The 17530-nt window shown below is 41.0% G+C and overlaps 1 protein-coding gene across 1 annotated transcript in view; it reads left to right on the top strand.

Moving 5' to 3' along the window:
* CDH20 (cadherin 20) overlaps positions 1-1615 on the top strand; it is a gene marked incomplete at both ends in the record, with an annotated part of 50969 nt that extends 49354 nt beyond the window's left edge. Inside the window, one exon of the mRNA XM_080714815.1 lies at positions 1110-1615. Coding sequence (XP_080570941.1) covers positions 1110-1615 — 506 coding nt within the window. The remainder of the gene's footprint in view (positions 1-1109) is intronic.
* Positions 1616-17530: the final 15915 nt, after the last annotated feature.

Here is a 17530-nt window from a genome sequence, read left to right as displayed (position 1 = left end):
TCTTCTTTTTTGAGAAGGTATAAAAAGACAATGATTTTAGCTCATCTTTAGCCTATGTGTCTACATTCATTAATGTGTGGTTATATTTACTGAGTTAGAATCTTATGATACAGAATTCCACCCACATAGTAAGATTTTCACATGAGAGATGTATATTTGTTATTATATAAACAGAGTATGTGATCTGATCTTTAGTGTATCTTCATGACAAGCCATAGAACTTTGTGCTTTCTTAACAAGATTTCATATAGGTCGGCTGGGTGTGTATCTCTAACACCACCAACACATACACAATTATTTCAAAGCAATAAGCTGACCTAAAGAGACCTTAAGTAAAAGTTTTTTTTTGATTTGTTGTTTGGGGTACTGGAAGTTGAACTTAAGAGGCATTCTGTGCTGCATGCCCAACCCTATTTTATATTTTTTCCTTCTTTTCTTCTACTACTTTGGAGTGGCTTTTCTTTTTCTTTTTTAATTGGTGCATTGTAATTATACATCTTAATGGGGTACAAGATGCCAGAGGCATATATGTGCACACCACTTTAGCCTTTACCCAGTTCCAGGATCTTGTTAAATTGCTGAAGGATCTAAGTTGTTGAGGCGGGCCTGGAACCTGTGATCCTCCTGTCTCAGCTTCCCAAGTACTAGGATTGTACTGGGATTCCAGGCACGAGCTACCATGCCCGATTATATGCAACTTCTTAACAGAACAAACTTTAGAAAGACAAGGTTTCATTTGTCCACGAGCTCTCAATCTAACATGGCTGAAAGAGAGAACCAGGCAAACTTGAGCTTCTTAACTCTTGATGTTTAAAATTTATGGAATTAATCCTGCATATCTGATTTAATTATTTACTGGTGGGGGTTCTGAGGAGGAGACCTTGGGCTATTTTACTACTGTGATATCCCCCAGCCCTATTTTCTTACTTTGACACAAGGTCTTGCTAAGTTGCTGAGGCCGGCCTCAAACCTGCGACTGTCCTGTCTCACCCTCCCATATACTGTGCCACGTCGCACAGCGCCTGTGATTGATTAACCAAGAGTATTCCCCGTGACACGCGCACACACAGGCTCTCGGCTCCTGTAACCACCCTGTCCTCTGTCCTCAGTGCTGGTGCTGCTCATTCTGTCCATGAGGCGGCACCGGAAGCAGCCGTACATCATCGACGACGACGAGAACATCCATGAAAACATCGTCCGCTACGACGACGAGGGCGGCGGCGAGGAGGACACCGAGGCCTTCGACATCGCGGCCATGTGGAATCCGCGAGAGGCGCAGGCCGGAGCCGCCCCCAAGACGCGGCAGGACATGCTGCCCGAGATCGAGAGCCTCTCCCGCTACGTGCCTCAGACGTGCGCCGTCAACAGCACCGTGCACAGCTACGTGCTGGCCAAACTCTACGAGGCCGACATGGACCTGTGGGCGCCCCCTTTCGACTCCCTGCAGACGTACATGTTCGAGGGCGAGGGCTCGGTCGCAGGGTCCCTGAGCTCCCTGCAGTCGGCCACGTCGGACTCCGAGCAGAGCTTCGACTTCCTGACCGACTGGGGGCCCCGCTTCCGGAAGCTGGCGGAGCTCTATGGCGCGCCGGAAGGGTCCGCCCCGCGCTGGTGACGGAAGCGGAAGCGACGGAAGCCTGGAGGCGCGCGCGCGTCCAAACCTAGCCGTCCTCGGAGGCTGCTTCGCGGAAGACGAGGTGCGGCCGACCACACGAGCAATACTGTGCAACAGAGTGAGGATGGGGCCGAGCGGGGCGAACAGAGCTCTCTCTGGATCAGCTTTACTTGGTTAAAATAATTTTAATCATCAAAAGGAAGCCCAGGAAAAAGAGGACAGAATCTCCAATTGCTTTTTTTCTCTTTAACTTTTCCGATCTCTTATTGAAAGAATCCAAGGTGTTAGGCAAACGTGGCCTTTTTCTTTCTTCTTCCTTTTATTTTTTTCTAGTCACCAAGGCCATTGTTGCTTTGTCACCACAAGAAGCCTGTGGTCTTAAATACAAAGATGGCAGGTGAGCACAGAAAGTTCTACTCTCCTACCGCTCTTTAATCTTATTTTATTCTCCATGTAAGAGTTTTGTTGGATCATCAAACCACAGAAACCAACCCACACAAAAGAACACTGAAACAATATATATTGTTCTTCGGTGAAATTAACCTACTTGTTCTGGGATGGATGGAAATTCTTTTAATGCTTGGAGAGGAGATTAAGACGGGAAGGGCCTTGCATGGGGGATGGGTGGGAGGGTGGGAGAAGAAAGAGAGATTGACTTTGTGCTAAGTTTAGTAGCTGAACCAAGAGTTGTTGGCATTACAGCTAACCCAGCACCGTTGAGTTAGAGTGCTTCTGTTCTCTCGACTCTTTTAACTATGCCCCAGCAAAAGTGTTCAGAATGAAACCAGAAAATCTGCCTCTTTTGCACTGTAGATGTCTCTTCCATGTGCCAAATGTGGAGATTAGATGCTACAAATGAAAGCCAAATAAAAACAAGTATCTGATAAAAGCATGGGTTAGAGGGCTTTCCTAATCTGTGTGAGGTCAATCCAAGGGATGTTTACATACTGTAGATAACCTACTTGAACAAAAATCAATATTATAGAGAAAAAATGGATGTAAGAAAATTACATGTATAAGTTTTGTATATTTGTTAATAATTTTGGTAATAAATATGATGTACTGCACCTCAGTACCTTAGTACTTCTTTTAATAAAAGTTAAATAGAAGGGAAAGTTTGTTGCAAATTTGTCTAATTGCTGAGCAGCTAGAAGATGACTTCATGGTCCTGATTTAGCCTCAGGTCCCTGGACTGACACTGAAGCAATGTCAAAGAAGTATGAGGTTGTGCATTCAGGTCATTGACCAGGTGAATGCTCTGTTTCCAACTGTTAAGGTTTTAATATACATACTTCACTCTTACATCTCTAGAAAGAGCAAAGGATAGTTTGGTAATATCAATGACACAATGATGAATTCACCATATTTTTTCTTTTGTGAGAGGACATTATACACAGCCACCAGGAAAGTAGACTACTGTGTTATTTTCATCTCTGTTTTATTGTCAAATCAAATGTGACCAGTTTGTTCACTCTTGGTAAGTGCAGGAAGGCTGGGATAATATTTTATTCACCTTTACTTTCTACTTTATTCACTTTACTGTGGTAGTTATTAGTCTTTTGCATAAAGTAGAAGCTTAAAATGTGCATATACCTAACAAGTAGGTATATAATGGAGGAGACATCATTCTTTAATATTATGTCTTAATAATATTCTGCATAATTATGCTCACATTTGAGGATTGTGACAAAAATATCTTTCTGAGAATTTTTATCGTAGTAGTGGTTCTCAAATTCTAATGTGTATCATAATCAACTGGATAACTTGTTAAAGTACCTACTCCCAGACTTTTTTATTTGGTATATCTGGAGCAACTTGACTTTCTAGCAACTGCCCAGGTAATATGGATGTTGCTTGTTCAGGAACCACATTTTGAGAACATGTGATATATAATTACACTCTCTCTTTCTCTCTCAAACATACAAAGTTTAGACTTTCAACCCACTTGGGACCCATTCTATCAATGGAGTAGCATGGTGAATCTCTTCTATTACAAAAGAAATTTAGCAGAAATGTAGAATGCTGATGGAACATATGAAAAGGCAGATGAGGAATGAGGAGCAAGGAGGATGTGATTTTGTGCCTACTACATAGTATACTCACAGCCAGACAAATTGTCATCTTCAGCTTCCTGTAAAATGAATTTTTCTTTCCATGAAAGGCAGACAGGTCTTACTCATCCTCCTTGAGGGTAACAGGTAATGCAAAACTAAATAAATTCAACAAAACAGAAGAACATATTATGAGCTTGAGCCCAAACTAGGCTTTGCAGCATACCAATCATGTAAATGTGGGTAAATTAAACTTTATAATATTCTTCCTTTCTTCCACAAGCTCAGGACAATCTTGTGACTATCTCACTTTGTGGCCCGTGCCTTACAACTGGGAGCAGCTGTTATACTAACTACAGGGGGTTGTCATGCCACACATCCTGTAGATGTGGTCCCTGTGATACTGTGCATGTAGTAATGAAACAGAATTTCCTGGATCTTTTGGTCCCTGGGTGGATGTTTAATAGCATAATACAGGAAGTGTGAAAGAAACAGAAAACAAGAGCTCCATTTTGGCTTTTATTGTAAGCAAGCAGATGCCCCTTCCCTCCAAATGAGGAGTTTTAAATTTCCTTTCTGCTGCCACAATGTGCCACAAATGCTGATCCCTCTGGTAAAGAAATAAATAAGAAAGAAAGAAAAAAAGAAAGAAAGAAAGAAAGAAAGAAAGAAGAAAAAAGATGGAAGGAAAAAGGAAGGAAGAATGGAAGAAAGGGAAAAAGGGAGGTAATCATCACCACTTACAGATAGTGTATTAGGTAAGGCCAAAGAACTATAAAATTATCCTATTGTTTCTTTTTAACAGGTAAAGCAGGTAGCATATAATTAAGATGTTAGAGGGAAACAAAAACATGTAGGAATCAGATAACTTTTTTTTACTCATATCAATTTTTAAAAATTTTTATTGGTGCATACATCTAAATAGAGTACCAGCTGGCAGAGGCTCTTTAGACTCAGTTTGTAACTATCCCAAATGCGAACTTTAGCAAAAATAAAAATTCACAGTGAATTTTCTGAATCAAAAAGGCAAAAATAGAATGGCTTATACAAGGAAGAACCTACAAATATCCCCAAAGCAGAATTCAGATAAGCAAAAATCAGTACAGGCGCATCGATTAAAGATTGTCACTAATTCACTAGTGAGAAAGAACGAGATCTTAATGTCAGTTCACAGGATGTCCAAATAGTGCTGAAACTACGTAAACACAAAATAGACAGTCCAAGCAGTTCTCACTGCAAATCAATGCATTCTCAAATCCATTTGTCATTTACATAACAGAGTTCAAGGAATTTTTAAGATATCTTTAGGAACAAACACCAGGATTTCAGAAGCTTCTGCTTGCTCCTTAAGGATCAAGGTTTTCATATAGGGAGTGGACAAAGTGAGATAAAGGGGTCCTTTTTTAAAAAAAAAAAAAAAAAGAGCTACTACTAAGACTTCTATATGGTTCTTGTTCAATTTATACAAAAAGTAAATGCTAATTAACTACAACATCAACATAAAACCCCATAATTTTTATTAAATATTTCTTCCTGGGATAAAAGGTTGGAAAATCCTGTCCCTTTTGGTCATACTATTGGTTTTAAAGGATGATCATATGGTTGGGGGTGAAAGTGTTTTTTCCACCTCAATCCATGAGCTATGCGGCCACTGTACTGATGCCCAGGATTCCAAGGGCTCTTCTTCCTGTCCCAGATAGCCTCAGACTGCTTCTCTGGAGTATTCACTTTCAAAAACCAGTGCATCTACCCATAGAATCTCTTTTGATCTTTCAAGAGAACTAGATCTTTGTTTTTCTTTTATTATTTCCATTTCTTCTCCTTATTTCCTATCACCTATGTACACAGTTACCATTTGGTGTATTCTGAAAAATACAAACAAAACACCAAATTTAGTTGTGTTAAGTGATAACCATTTGATTAGGCTAAAATATTTTGTAAGTCAGAAATAGTACATCAAAGATACCTTGTCTGTGCTCTACAATGTCTGGGGCCTCAGTTGTGGAACTGAAAGGCTAGGAGTGATACAAGGTCTGGGACCCAGCTCACCCAAAGACTTGCATATCCACACATGTGGTTGCTGCTAGCTGTCAACTAGGGCCTGAGGGAGTGACTGTCATCCAGACCTCCTCACCTGACTGCCTGAACATCCTTATAGCATGGGGGCTGAGTTCCAAAAAGGAGTATCACAAGAAAACCAGTAAGAAGCAGAATCACCCTTTAAACTTAAGAAGGCACACAGTACTATCTGAATGGGTAGTCTCACAGCCTCCCTATATTGAAGAAGAAAAAACAGACTGTACCTCTCAGTGGAAACTATCAGAGTTATGATACAGGAAGAAATAATATTATGACATTTATTGGAAAACAGAATCTGACAAATCATCTTTTCCCTTTTTTCCCAACTCCAGTAATCATTTTTGGTTCAATTCTCAATTTCCTTCCTTTCTTCCATTCCCCCTATTCTATATAGAATAATTTTTTGGTCATGGAGATTGAACCCAAGAACACTCTACCCCTGAGCTATATCCACAGCTCGATTTTATTTTTTTTATTTTGAAATGGGTCTCACAAAGTTACTGCATGCTCTTGAACCTGTGATCCTCCTATTTCAGACTCTCAAGTACTGGGATTATAGTCATGCATCATTACACCCATCTTTTTATAACATTTCTAAATAATATTTTCCTAACCCAAGGTTACAAAAATGTTTTCCCATTTTTCTTCTTGAAATTTGTCTCTTTTAAGTTTTACTTTTAGGTCTGTATCCATTTTAATCTTATTTCTTTTTATAAATTGTTAGGTATGATTGAAGTCTTTCTTTCCTACACATAGAAATCCAATTGTTCTAGCACCAACTACTGAAAAAAACTCTATTTTAACTGTATTGTCTTTGAGTCTGTTGTGGGTTGAATTGTATCCTCCTAAAAGATACGTTTGGGTTCCAATCCTCAGTGCCTATGAGTGAAAACTTACTTGAAAATAGTCTTTGCTTAGAGTTGTGATCAAGTTAAGATGAGGTAATACTGGATTAGGATGGGCCCTAATCCAGTGACAGGTATCCTTATACAGAGAGAGGTTTGGGCACTGAGACAAACTTTGAGAGGTGAAACCCATGTGATGATGGAGCTGGAGATTGTTTGATGCCTCTATAAGCCAAGAAATGCCAAAGATTGCTGGCAACCACCAGTCGCTGGGATAAGGAGGTGGGACAGATTTTCCCTCTGAGCTCCAGAAGAAACTAACTTTGTCAACTTCTTGAATTGGACTTCTGACCTCCAGAACTATGGGAGAATGAAATTCTGTTGTTTTAAGCACCCAATTTGTGCTACACTCAGTTTGTTACAGCTGCCCTAAAATGTATACTTACAAAATGTACACATAAATGTATTCAATATGTTTTTAAATCTATTGTAATAAAAAATAACTTTCTGTGCCCTTGTCACTTCTAATGTATACTAAAAACACAGGCCTACACACTGCAGTTTTCCTATCCATTAGCCAGTGTTTATTTTGTGGAATTTTTCTTTTCTTTACTGGTCTATGGCATGTGGTTTGAGTGCATACACAGGCCCTCTGAATGTGCCACTGTAGTCCGGCAGGTCACAGGTGGTGCAGTCCTCTATCTGACTTGGCAGAGTATGAGCAGCTCTCTCACAGTTCCAGGCAGGGGGTAAGGAAGATTGTATCACCAAATGGCTGGAAAGAGACACTTCCATTCATGTGATGCCACGGATGTAGGGCATGCAGAGAGGTCGCAGAGACTGGGGAGAAACAGCATTAAGTTCCCACTGGTCTTCAGGCACAACAGCAAAAGCATGGCATTCAGAGAGGGACTCCATACTCCACTCAAACATCAAACATATGCACCAGTCTGGTGAAGTCCCCTTAACATGAGGCTCCATAGGCAAAGAGCCGCCCTGCAGAGTGAAAGAATTAACCTTCATGAGAAGGCTGCATGGTTTCCTTCTGTCTCTCCCAATTGACATTCCCTGGCTGCCCCAGGAACGTGATGCAATCCTCCAAGTTTCCCTGCCAGGCCCATATGCAACCAAGTTCTCTCATCCTAATTGCTATTCCTCACTACTCCCACCCCCGGGGATACCAGGGGGCTTGCCTGGTGGTTACCTCCAGGATTAGCCTCATCAACCTCAATTTTTCACATTTTCCACTGGTTTCTTGGGACTTTGACTGATGGACTCAATGACGATCAGTACAAGATGAAATTCTCAAATGAGAGGCATTATCTGAGGATGAATATTGATTACACTGAGGAGGCACAAAGGGCAGCATCACAATGCTTCAGACTGACGTTCCTGCTGCTGAGAAATTCAGGAAAGGAAATTGTGAAAGAAAATGACAACTATTTGGCACCTACTGTATGGGAGGCATGGTGTTAGATGCTTTTGCACACATTAGCATGTTAAGTCATAAGCAAAGCACTGACCAAAAACCAGAAAACAAAATGGAAGCTCTGTGTAAAATACTCACCTTGGACATGGAGGTCATGGGCTCCTCCAAAAATAGTAACACAGAAAGTGATCTCTGAAGGCGTTATTAAGCATGGATTATTGTTATCCCCTTTCCACCTTCAGCCCTGAAAAACTGAAGATTGACTTAAACAGGAAACAGCAAAATAGGTAAGCATGCATCACCTAAGAACAAACGAGAGAGCGTACTTGCAACACTCCATTCTGTTCTTTCCTGAAAGCATGATTTTAGTATAAGAGGCAAAAATTATTTTAAAAATTAGATATCACTGGCAGAATTTGGTTAACAGGGCCTTTTATAGCCCAGGTTAATCTCCCCTCAAAAGAGCAGGAAGATATCCTGAGGACACTGGCACACTGCCACATTTACAGTATGTCCCAAACCTACAAACAGAGTACAAATGCTCTGTAAACTCAAGGCCACTTACCACATCCAGACCCCTACATAGATCTAAGCATATGCCATGTACATCTCAGGTGCATTTGGCAAACGGATTATTTATGGAACTTGGCAGAGAAGTCTTTATCAGGGTTTTTAGTCACAGTCTCTGTGACAGCGCCCACTGTGACACTGAGCAGGTAAAGTGAATAATAATATATCCAACTTGGAAGGTCAATTCCTGCTCATATTTCTAATTATTAAATACATCATCATTGAGTTGCTCCCTGTAGCACAGTTTCCTGCTGTGAAGGTAGATGGTTCATTATTCAAAGTTGTTCTTCACTGTAGATAACAGCAATAGCACAGCACAAGTGCAAATCCAACTGCTATTATTAGAGCATCCCTTTTCTGAAGGAGAAAAAAAAAGGCAAGGTGTCTTGGATTCTTGGCACCAAAATCTAATATTCATTTCTTCTCTTCTCATTTCAGTGCTGTCCTCACTATTAGAGTTCATTGGTGAATCTTGAGGCTCCACTAAAATATAACTTCATTAGGTATCATCCTTTAGTATTGCCTTGATTAACTTGAGAGTGTACCTAGGACCTGCCTAGAACTTTGGACTACTTTCCTATGAAAGAAAAGAAAATTATGGGAATCTGCCACTTGATCTAAAAGAGAAAACTAAACCAAATATAAATTTGAGGTTGCAGAAATAGAAACTCATAGCATAGAATTCTTTATAGACTTCCCCTATCCAAAGATAGACTAGACTTTAAAATGCCACTACAGGAGAAACATAACCATCTAAATGAGGTACACATCAATTACATTACATCTCTGGCCACGTTTTCCAATAAGGCCTAACTGAGTAAGCTAGAAAAATAGCAAGTTTAAGTAAATTATTTTGTCTCCTCTATATTAACTAGCACACTTGGGAGTCTAAATTATTAAATAATCATCATAAGACTATTCAAGGACTGGCCATAAATTTTGTCCTCCTGCTCTAAGTCTTTGCTTATAAACAGCATTAAACTCATGGTCATGCTCTAAGAGTTTTCTCAATATTAAATTCAGTTGTTTGGCTAGTGTTTCATTTTATGGGGGAGAACACTCTCTCTCTCTCTCCTCTCTCCTTTCTCTCTCCTCTCTCCTCTCTCTCTCCTCTCTCTCCTCTCTCTCCCCTCTCTCTCTCTCTCTCTCTCTCTCTCTCTCTCAAACAAAAGAGAATGATAATGCCAATGTATAGTAACTTTAAACTGAAAAAAGAAATATAAAACTGAAGAAATCATGATAGTCACTTGGATTGTTCTCAGATATTCCAGTTCTCTATAAAGGTCTTCAAAGCCTGGCATGGTGGGCACGCTTGTAATCCCAGCATACAGGAGGCTGAGATGAGGGGATCGTGGTTCACGGACAGCCTCAGCTACTTAGTGAGGCCCCCCGAAACATAGTGAGACCCTATTTCAAAATAAATAATAAAAAATAGGGCAGGGGTGTAGCTTGGAGGTAGAATGCCCCTAGGTTCCATTCCCAATACTGCTAAATAAAGGTCTTCATGTTTGCACCCTTATAAAATTCTTATGTTGAAACCCCCAATACCAATGGTATCATCAGGGAGATAGGACATTTGGGAGGTAGTTAGGTTTAAATGAGATCATGAGGGTGTGGTCCTCGCTGTGGAATTTTTGTCCTTATAAATAGAAAAAGACAGAGAGCTCACTCTCTTGTCCATGTAAGGAAGGATAAGATAGCCAAAGGATAAGCCAGCAAGATAAGCCAGGAAAACAGAGCCCTTACCAAGACTCTATTTTATCAAATCCTTGATCTTGGACTTCCCAGACTTCCAAGCTGTAAGTAATGTTTGCTGTTTAAGCCACTCAGTCTGTGATATTCTATTATAGTAACCCAAATGGACTGAGGTATTCTCTTACCAAGTACAAGGTAAGGTTGCATTTTTTAAGCACTTTATAGTTAGGCATGGCTGTATAACTATTTAGGTGATGAAATGTGAGCATGAGCCTTAAGAGCCAAAGCAAGATTTTCCATATTCTCTTCTCCCTACTGCAATGACCTTTCAACTCTGTGCCAAGAAGCATCCTCTACTTGCGTGGGTCTCTGAGTGACTGTTCTGATGAGGGTCTTTCCACTGGCCTGTGGCCTGAGATAGAAATGATAGCTGTCACATGACATAGACATCAACTTTTATACCATTAATCACTGAGTTATTTGAAGTTATTCACTACTTCAGCTTCAGTTTTGACTACTTTATCCTAACTAATATAACAACAACAACAACTCTTAAGGAGAACAAAACTAATCAAGTGGTTTGACTGGTATAGATAGAATGATTATTACTGATCCCTCATCAAAAGTACATATTCCCTACATGTGTGTTTTTTTTTTTTTTGCCCATGAGTAATAATGAATTTCATTGAATAATTTGCCATCTTTCATTTCTCTTCAAAATTAACTGCTCAAATATTTTAGATCAGAGACCTAAAACAGCACTGTAGTCTATGGTTCTTTGCCCCCACCTCCACACTCAGAAACACAGTCATACTTCAAGTTCTATCGTATGAAGCTATTATAGTTTGTATTTAAAATGTCTCCCAAGATCTCATGTTATGGCAGCTGGGTCAGTCCCTGGAGAAGGGTCCCTGGGGCCGTGGCTGGGACAAGCATGTATCCTATCCCACCCAGCTGCAGCATCTGCTCTCTCACTCTTTCTCACTGGTTTTCCTGCTTTGATTCCTGAGAATCTCCAGTCTGGGCTCCTGCTTGGAAGCAAATTGACATAGAATCTAGATACTGAGATCTGCAGAACTATGCACAAATAAACTTTTCCTTCCTCTAAGTCTTGTGCATCAGTGTTTGAGTGACAACAGTAAAAATGCTGCTTAAAATAGACACCTTCTGACCCAGACCATTGCTCCTGAAACTCACACATGCACTGGTATTGTAGCTATTGCGTGCCTGTTTGTTTAGTCATCTGCCCCCTGGACTCAACATTTTTCAGATCCTAGAGACTCAGGTGAAGTATAAGAGGGCTACTCTGAAGTCAGAAAGAGCCATAAAAAGTCCCATTTCTGTTTTCCTGAGCCCAGGGACCACCTACGTTGCCAATTTCCTACTTCCTTTTCTCATCCTCTTCCTGTTTCTCTAGAGGTAAAGTTTAAGCCAGGGTGTCCTCCAATAATACTAAAAGGCAGAAAAGAATGAATTTTACCCAATTTATAATTTAAAATGTCTCCCCTTCTCCCTTTGAAATTAACTACGATATCACTTGTGCAATATCCCCAATTTACACTGTGGGTGCTTGAGTTTAACTCAGGAAACAGGAGTAAGAAAACTGTTTTACTTCTATTTGCTTCCTTCCTGGGAACATGTCACTTCATTTCCTCCTTATCCTGTCCTGTTAATTTTGTCAAAATTTGTTGGTGTGTTTGTGAAATGTTTGATTAAGTAGGGTCCTCCCAAAATTCAAATCCATTCCAGAACTTCAAAATGGGAAGTAGTTTGGGAATATGGTTATCACAGATATAATTAGTCAAGATAAGCTCAAATTGGAATAGAGAAAGTCTTTAGTCCAATATTTGCTGTTGTCTTTATTAGAAGAGGAAAAGAAAGCCAGAGACAGGCACAGAGGGAAGAGGGCATATGTCAAAGGTTATAAAGATTAGGGCCATATAACTTCAAGCCAAAGAATTCCAAGAATTGCCAGTAACCACCAGAAGCTAGGGAAGGGGCAAACATAGATTCTCCTTCTAAACTCTCAGAAAGGAACAAACTCAACCGACACTTTGATTTTCAACTTCTGGCATCCAGACTGTAAGAGAATAAATTCTTGATATTGTAAGCCACCAACTTGTGGCACCTTGTTAGAGCAGCCCTGAGTAACAAATATGTTGTCTTTGAACTGTACTCTTTCTACCATTCCTCAGCTTGCCTGGCATATTTATGAGTCTTCACACATTGGTCATACATATTTCTGTACTTTTTGATCCTCTTTTTTTCTTTCTCTGCTGGAGATTGAATACAGGAGTGTTCTAGTCTTTTTAGGTGTGTGTGTGTGTGTGTGTGTGTGTGTGTGTGTGTGTGTGTGTGTGTTACCCAGGAGCATTCTACCTCTGAGCTATACCTCCAGCCTTATTTTATTTTCAAACAGGGTCTTGCTAGGTTGACGAGAGTCTTACTACTGCTGAGACTGTCCTTGAACCTGTGATCCTCTCATCTCACCCTCCCAAGTAGTGGGATTACAGGTGTATGCCATCATACCTGGCTTAGTTTTGAAATAGGATCTTGCTAGGTGGCTGAAAGTCTAGCTCCATTGCTGAGGCTGTCCTCAGACCTGCAATCCTCCTGTCTAAGCCTCCCAAGTTCTAGGATTACAGGCATACATCACTATGCCTGGCTCCCTGATGTTTCTTAAGCCTTTTTCCTGAGTTGAGGAAAGTAGGGTCTGAAGCCTGAGTACCTCATTTTCCAAATAAATAAAATGATGTTTTGTTCATCTTTGATCCCTCCCCAGAACCTTCTCATAACTTAGCTCAGCACCTGATACAGAGCAAGGCCTCAACAATATCTAAGGAACTTAGAGAAATAACACTGGGCATTACCTGTATTCATGGTACCTCTCATCTCATATTAAACAGCAACTCAGAACAACTGAATTACTAAGCCTGCAAGTTCTGGCTTATTTCATGGCTTATTATAAAAGAATAAACTGGGTCACTTTAGTACTCAGCCTAAATCAGTCCATCCACACATTGTGCCAACCATTCCATGGCCCATTAGTGACGTTCCCCTCAATGATTACATCAGGGCAACCAAAGAAACAGATAATCACCAGAGCTAGATTTGGGGTAGTTGGAGTGATAGATGATCATTAATCACTGAGGATGAAAGGAAAAACCCATGACCTGAGAGGCAAAGGAAAGCTGAAACTTCCCTATTAATCTGAGTCAGACTCCACATGCACACAGTGATGTTGTCAATGAATGTGTGCACAGAGCATAGCCCTAGACTGTTTCTGTTTATTCATTTGTTATTCATCTTAATGAGTTGGCTCACAGGTAAGATTTCTACTGGCTTCCACAGACATTCCACTTTCTTCTCCAAGTATAAAGCAAAGCCTTTTTTTTTTTTTTTCATTTAAACTGGGAAAGAATCCTAATTACCTAAGAACCAGCACATTTCAATCTCAGGAGAACTAAGTTTCTCCGTATTAAAATGCAACCAAAATACAGATCTCTGTCTCATGCACAGAGAGAAAGCCAATTTAAGGTCTTCTAGATCAATTTAGGTCTGGGAAATTCTCCAGTCAACTTTATCATTTGAAATCATATCCCTTGCAAACAAATGGGCCTCAGAGCATCCCTTTCAGCATTAATCTTCCTAATTTGTGGTGTTTGGGGGATTCTCTAATTATCTCAAGTACTTTATCATTCTTTTAAGCATCTCTAGATATCTACTGACTTCTTATAGGTCCTTTCCTTAGAGGTAGCCATGAAAGCTATAGCCACTTTCAACGTTCTATTGCTTTTCGAGACAAGCAGTTTATCTTCTGATTTCCTCTCTAGGGTTAGTCATTAAATGTTGAATGTTCTTAGCTTATTCTGTATACCCTACTCCACAGTGACCCTAAAAGAGGAGAAAGACAACTGGAGGCCAAAATGGTCATTTGTTGTGCACATTTCAGGAATGTGCTTATCAAGAGAGAGTGTCCTGCTAACCACACTGGGCTCCTGAAAGGGTCTTATGCTTTCTAATGTTTCCCCCACAGGTCCACTCTGATTAATGCAAATAATCGGGAAGAAACTCATCTCTCTCTCTCTCTTTTTTTTAGATATTTTTCTTCATGGCTGGATCAATCAGGGAACTAAAGGGATAACTATTTCTCCAGAGCTGGGAAGAACAGGGCCCTGGGTTGACACAGAAGATGATGATTAGATACAGAATGCCCCTGAAGAGTTCATGTATTAATGTTCAGGGCTGATATTGATCTTATCAGATGCCTGGACCCGTAGGGTGTAGCTCGAGAAGGTGAGTCCCTGGAGGTGTGGCCTCAGGAATCATATATATGGTACCTAATTTTCTGGATTTCTTTCTTTCTCTCTCTCTCTCTCTCTCTCTCTCTCTCTCTCTCTCTCTCTCTCTCTCTCTCATTCTTATTGGGGTGTGTGCATACAGCACCTAAAGAGATGCAGCCTCCCTCGGCCTGAGCAGCCTGCAGGCTAAGGCAAAGCTTTAGGTAAAGTTTAAGAACTTCCGCAGTAAAATGATTCAGCAGAAAAGGGGCTAAGATGGTGCCTGGAGGAAGCTACAAAGGCGTGGTTTCCCCATTCCTTATGGGTGGGGAGACTGAGCGGTTTTTCCCTTTTTACCTTTAAAGGAGCTTCCGCACACATGAATGGCTCATGTACTGGCCTGGGATTGGCTGTGAACTACGTGCTAGTGATCTTTATCCTGATAGGCTAGGCTATTTCCCCATGGGAATTCCCCTCGTGGTTTTTTGCTATATATATGTTGCTTAAAGAGGAATAAATGATAACTTGCTTGACTTGACTCCCGGCTGTGTGTGTGTGTGTGTGTGTGTGTGTGTATTCAAGCTATTGGCACTCAACATTCCTGATCAGTCCTGCCCCTGACGGGCAGGACCCCTATCAACTTCTGGCCCCCAGAATGTGAGGAGAACATCCCTTTGTGTTACTGTTAATGTGAGGGGTGAAGCTTTTGTGCTCTGCTCCCATCCCTTCTGCTTCCCGCTGCCATGCCTTGAGCTTCAGACACTGGCCTCATATGGACTGAACCCCTGAGATCACAAAAATACTGTGGTATTATAGTTAGGATTAGAGCAAAAAGAATGCTAAGACACAGAATGAGGAGCCAAAGAGCCTTCAAAGCCAACAGAGAGTAAGCTCCTGCGTGAATAAGAATGGTCTTATTCATAAGAAGAATATGAAACATAAGAAGCTGAGGACAAGACTAGAAGGGCTTTTGTACCTCACTTTAGCCAGGGAAGAAAAACCTTTCCTGGAAGGTCCAAGAAGATATTTTACAATCTCAGTGACCTATATCACAATCCCACCCTGAAGCCACAGTCTGCATTTATATTCCCTAATATCAATAGAGCCCCATCTGATGTCTGACAAAATTTATTACTCTTGCTCCTTCCTAGGAGCAGAGATGGGGTCATGGACTTTGGGAGCTCTATGCTCTACTTTTAGGAGATCCTAAAAGTAGACTGATTGCTCCTGTATTAGAGCAGAGCCATAAAGATCAGCAGAAGCTGGAGACTGCTAGAGCCACTAGTTGAAAAAAATAAATCATCCATCACTGGCAGGCATCCTCTCCAAATTTAGAACCAAGTACTAGCCTTCCCAGCGGCTTCTCTGAAACTGCTAAGAAATTATAATTAGACTTTTTGCTTCTACTAAGCCTTTTATCCCAGGAGCTCAGGGCACTTCCCTGCATCATTTCATTAATCTTCACAACACCATTTAAGGCAGCTGCCATCTACTGTCATCTTTATTTCCATGATTAAGGAATTGAGATTGAGGTCCATGTTAATGAGTTGCCCAATGTCATACACTCAGGAAGTCGCCACCATCTGAAAGTGGGGCCAAAACCTACTCACAGATGCCCCTGGGCAAGTACTTGGAGATCATTTACTTACCCAGAAACCATGAGGCCCACAAGGTGGCTTGATGGTAAAATGTCAAAAAGGGGTAAAGGGAAGATCACAAACCATAATTCCTTACCAAGAGAAGCTTGGACAAACTACTTCTACTCTGAACACATCCTTGCCTAAAAAAATAGGAAGCCAGGCATAATGGTACACATTTGTAATCCCAGTATTTGGAAGAGTGAAACAGAAGGATCACAGGTTCAAAACAGCTTCATGGAGATTGAATCCAAGGTCGTCCTACCTCTGAGCTACATCCCCTGTTTTTATTGTTTATATTGAAACAGGGTCTCACTAAGTTGTGGAGGACCTTATGTTGGTGAGGCTGGCCATGAGCCTGCAATCCTCTTGTTTCAGCCTCCCAAGTACTGGGATTACAAGCACACCCCACCATGCCCTGCATAATTAGACTTTTAAATATCCTGAAAGAGAAGAAGTAGGCTCTGTGAAGAACAGCAGAGGGATCATATGACTAGGGAAGTCTTTTGTACAAGTGACATTTATAAGATTCTCAGCAACCTAGCAGGGCTTGGTTTAAAAATAAAAAATAAGATAGGGTTGGGGGTGGGCTGGGGATGTAGCATGGAGGTAAAAAGCCTATAGGTTCAATGTCCTGTACCATTAAAAAAAAGAAGAGTAGCATCTGCCCTATCTAAATTACTGGGCTATTTTGAAGACAAAAGTTGTTTCAAGTGAAACCATGGGAGGTAGGACATTTTGTAATATCTAAGTCAATTCAATCCACTGTTATTTGAGATCGTTGATAGAACCAACATTTAAAACAAAGCCTGCTGGGCCCAGCATGGTGGCACATGCTTGTAATCCCAGCATTTGGAAGGCAGAGATGGGAGGATGGTGGCTTACAGATAGCCTCAGCTACTTTAGAGAGACACTTCACAACTCAGTGAGACCCTGTTTCAAAAATAAAAGGACTAAAAAATAGGGCTGGGCGTGTAGCTCGGAAGTAGGGTTCCATCCTCAGTACCTTAAAAACAACAACAACAACAGCCCTACTGTCCTAGGCTCACAATAATAGTCCTCAATTGCAACCATACAATGATACCTAACTCCAGATGACCATGAAGCTCCTTTTGCCATTCAACATGAACACCTTTTCAATACCTACTGTATGTGTAAGATCAAAAGGCAGGTCCTTCGTGGCACACAAAAGCATGGGGCTGTCCAATATGAATGTCATTAGCCTTTATTTAATGCGGGAATGGAGCAGAGCAGAGCCCGGGGGGGGGGGGGGAGCGCGCCCCTCCGAGCAGCCCATCCCTTGCACCTCTGAGAAGTGAGGGAGGGAGT

The sequence above is a fragment of the Muscardinus avellanarius genome (assembly GCF_963383645.1).
Source record: "Muscardinus avellanarius genome assembly, chromosome: 17".
NCBI classification, from domain to species: Eukaryota; Metazoa; Chordata; class Mammalia; order Rodentia; family Gliridae; genus Muscardinus; species Muscardinus avellanarius.
The sequence above is the reverse complement of the archived record's forward strand: the minus strand, read 5'-3'. Positions and strand labels throughout refer to the sequence as shown.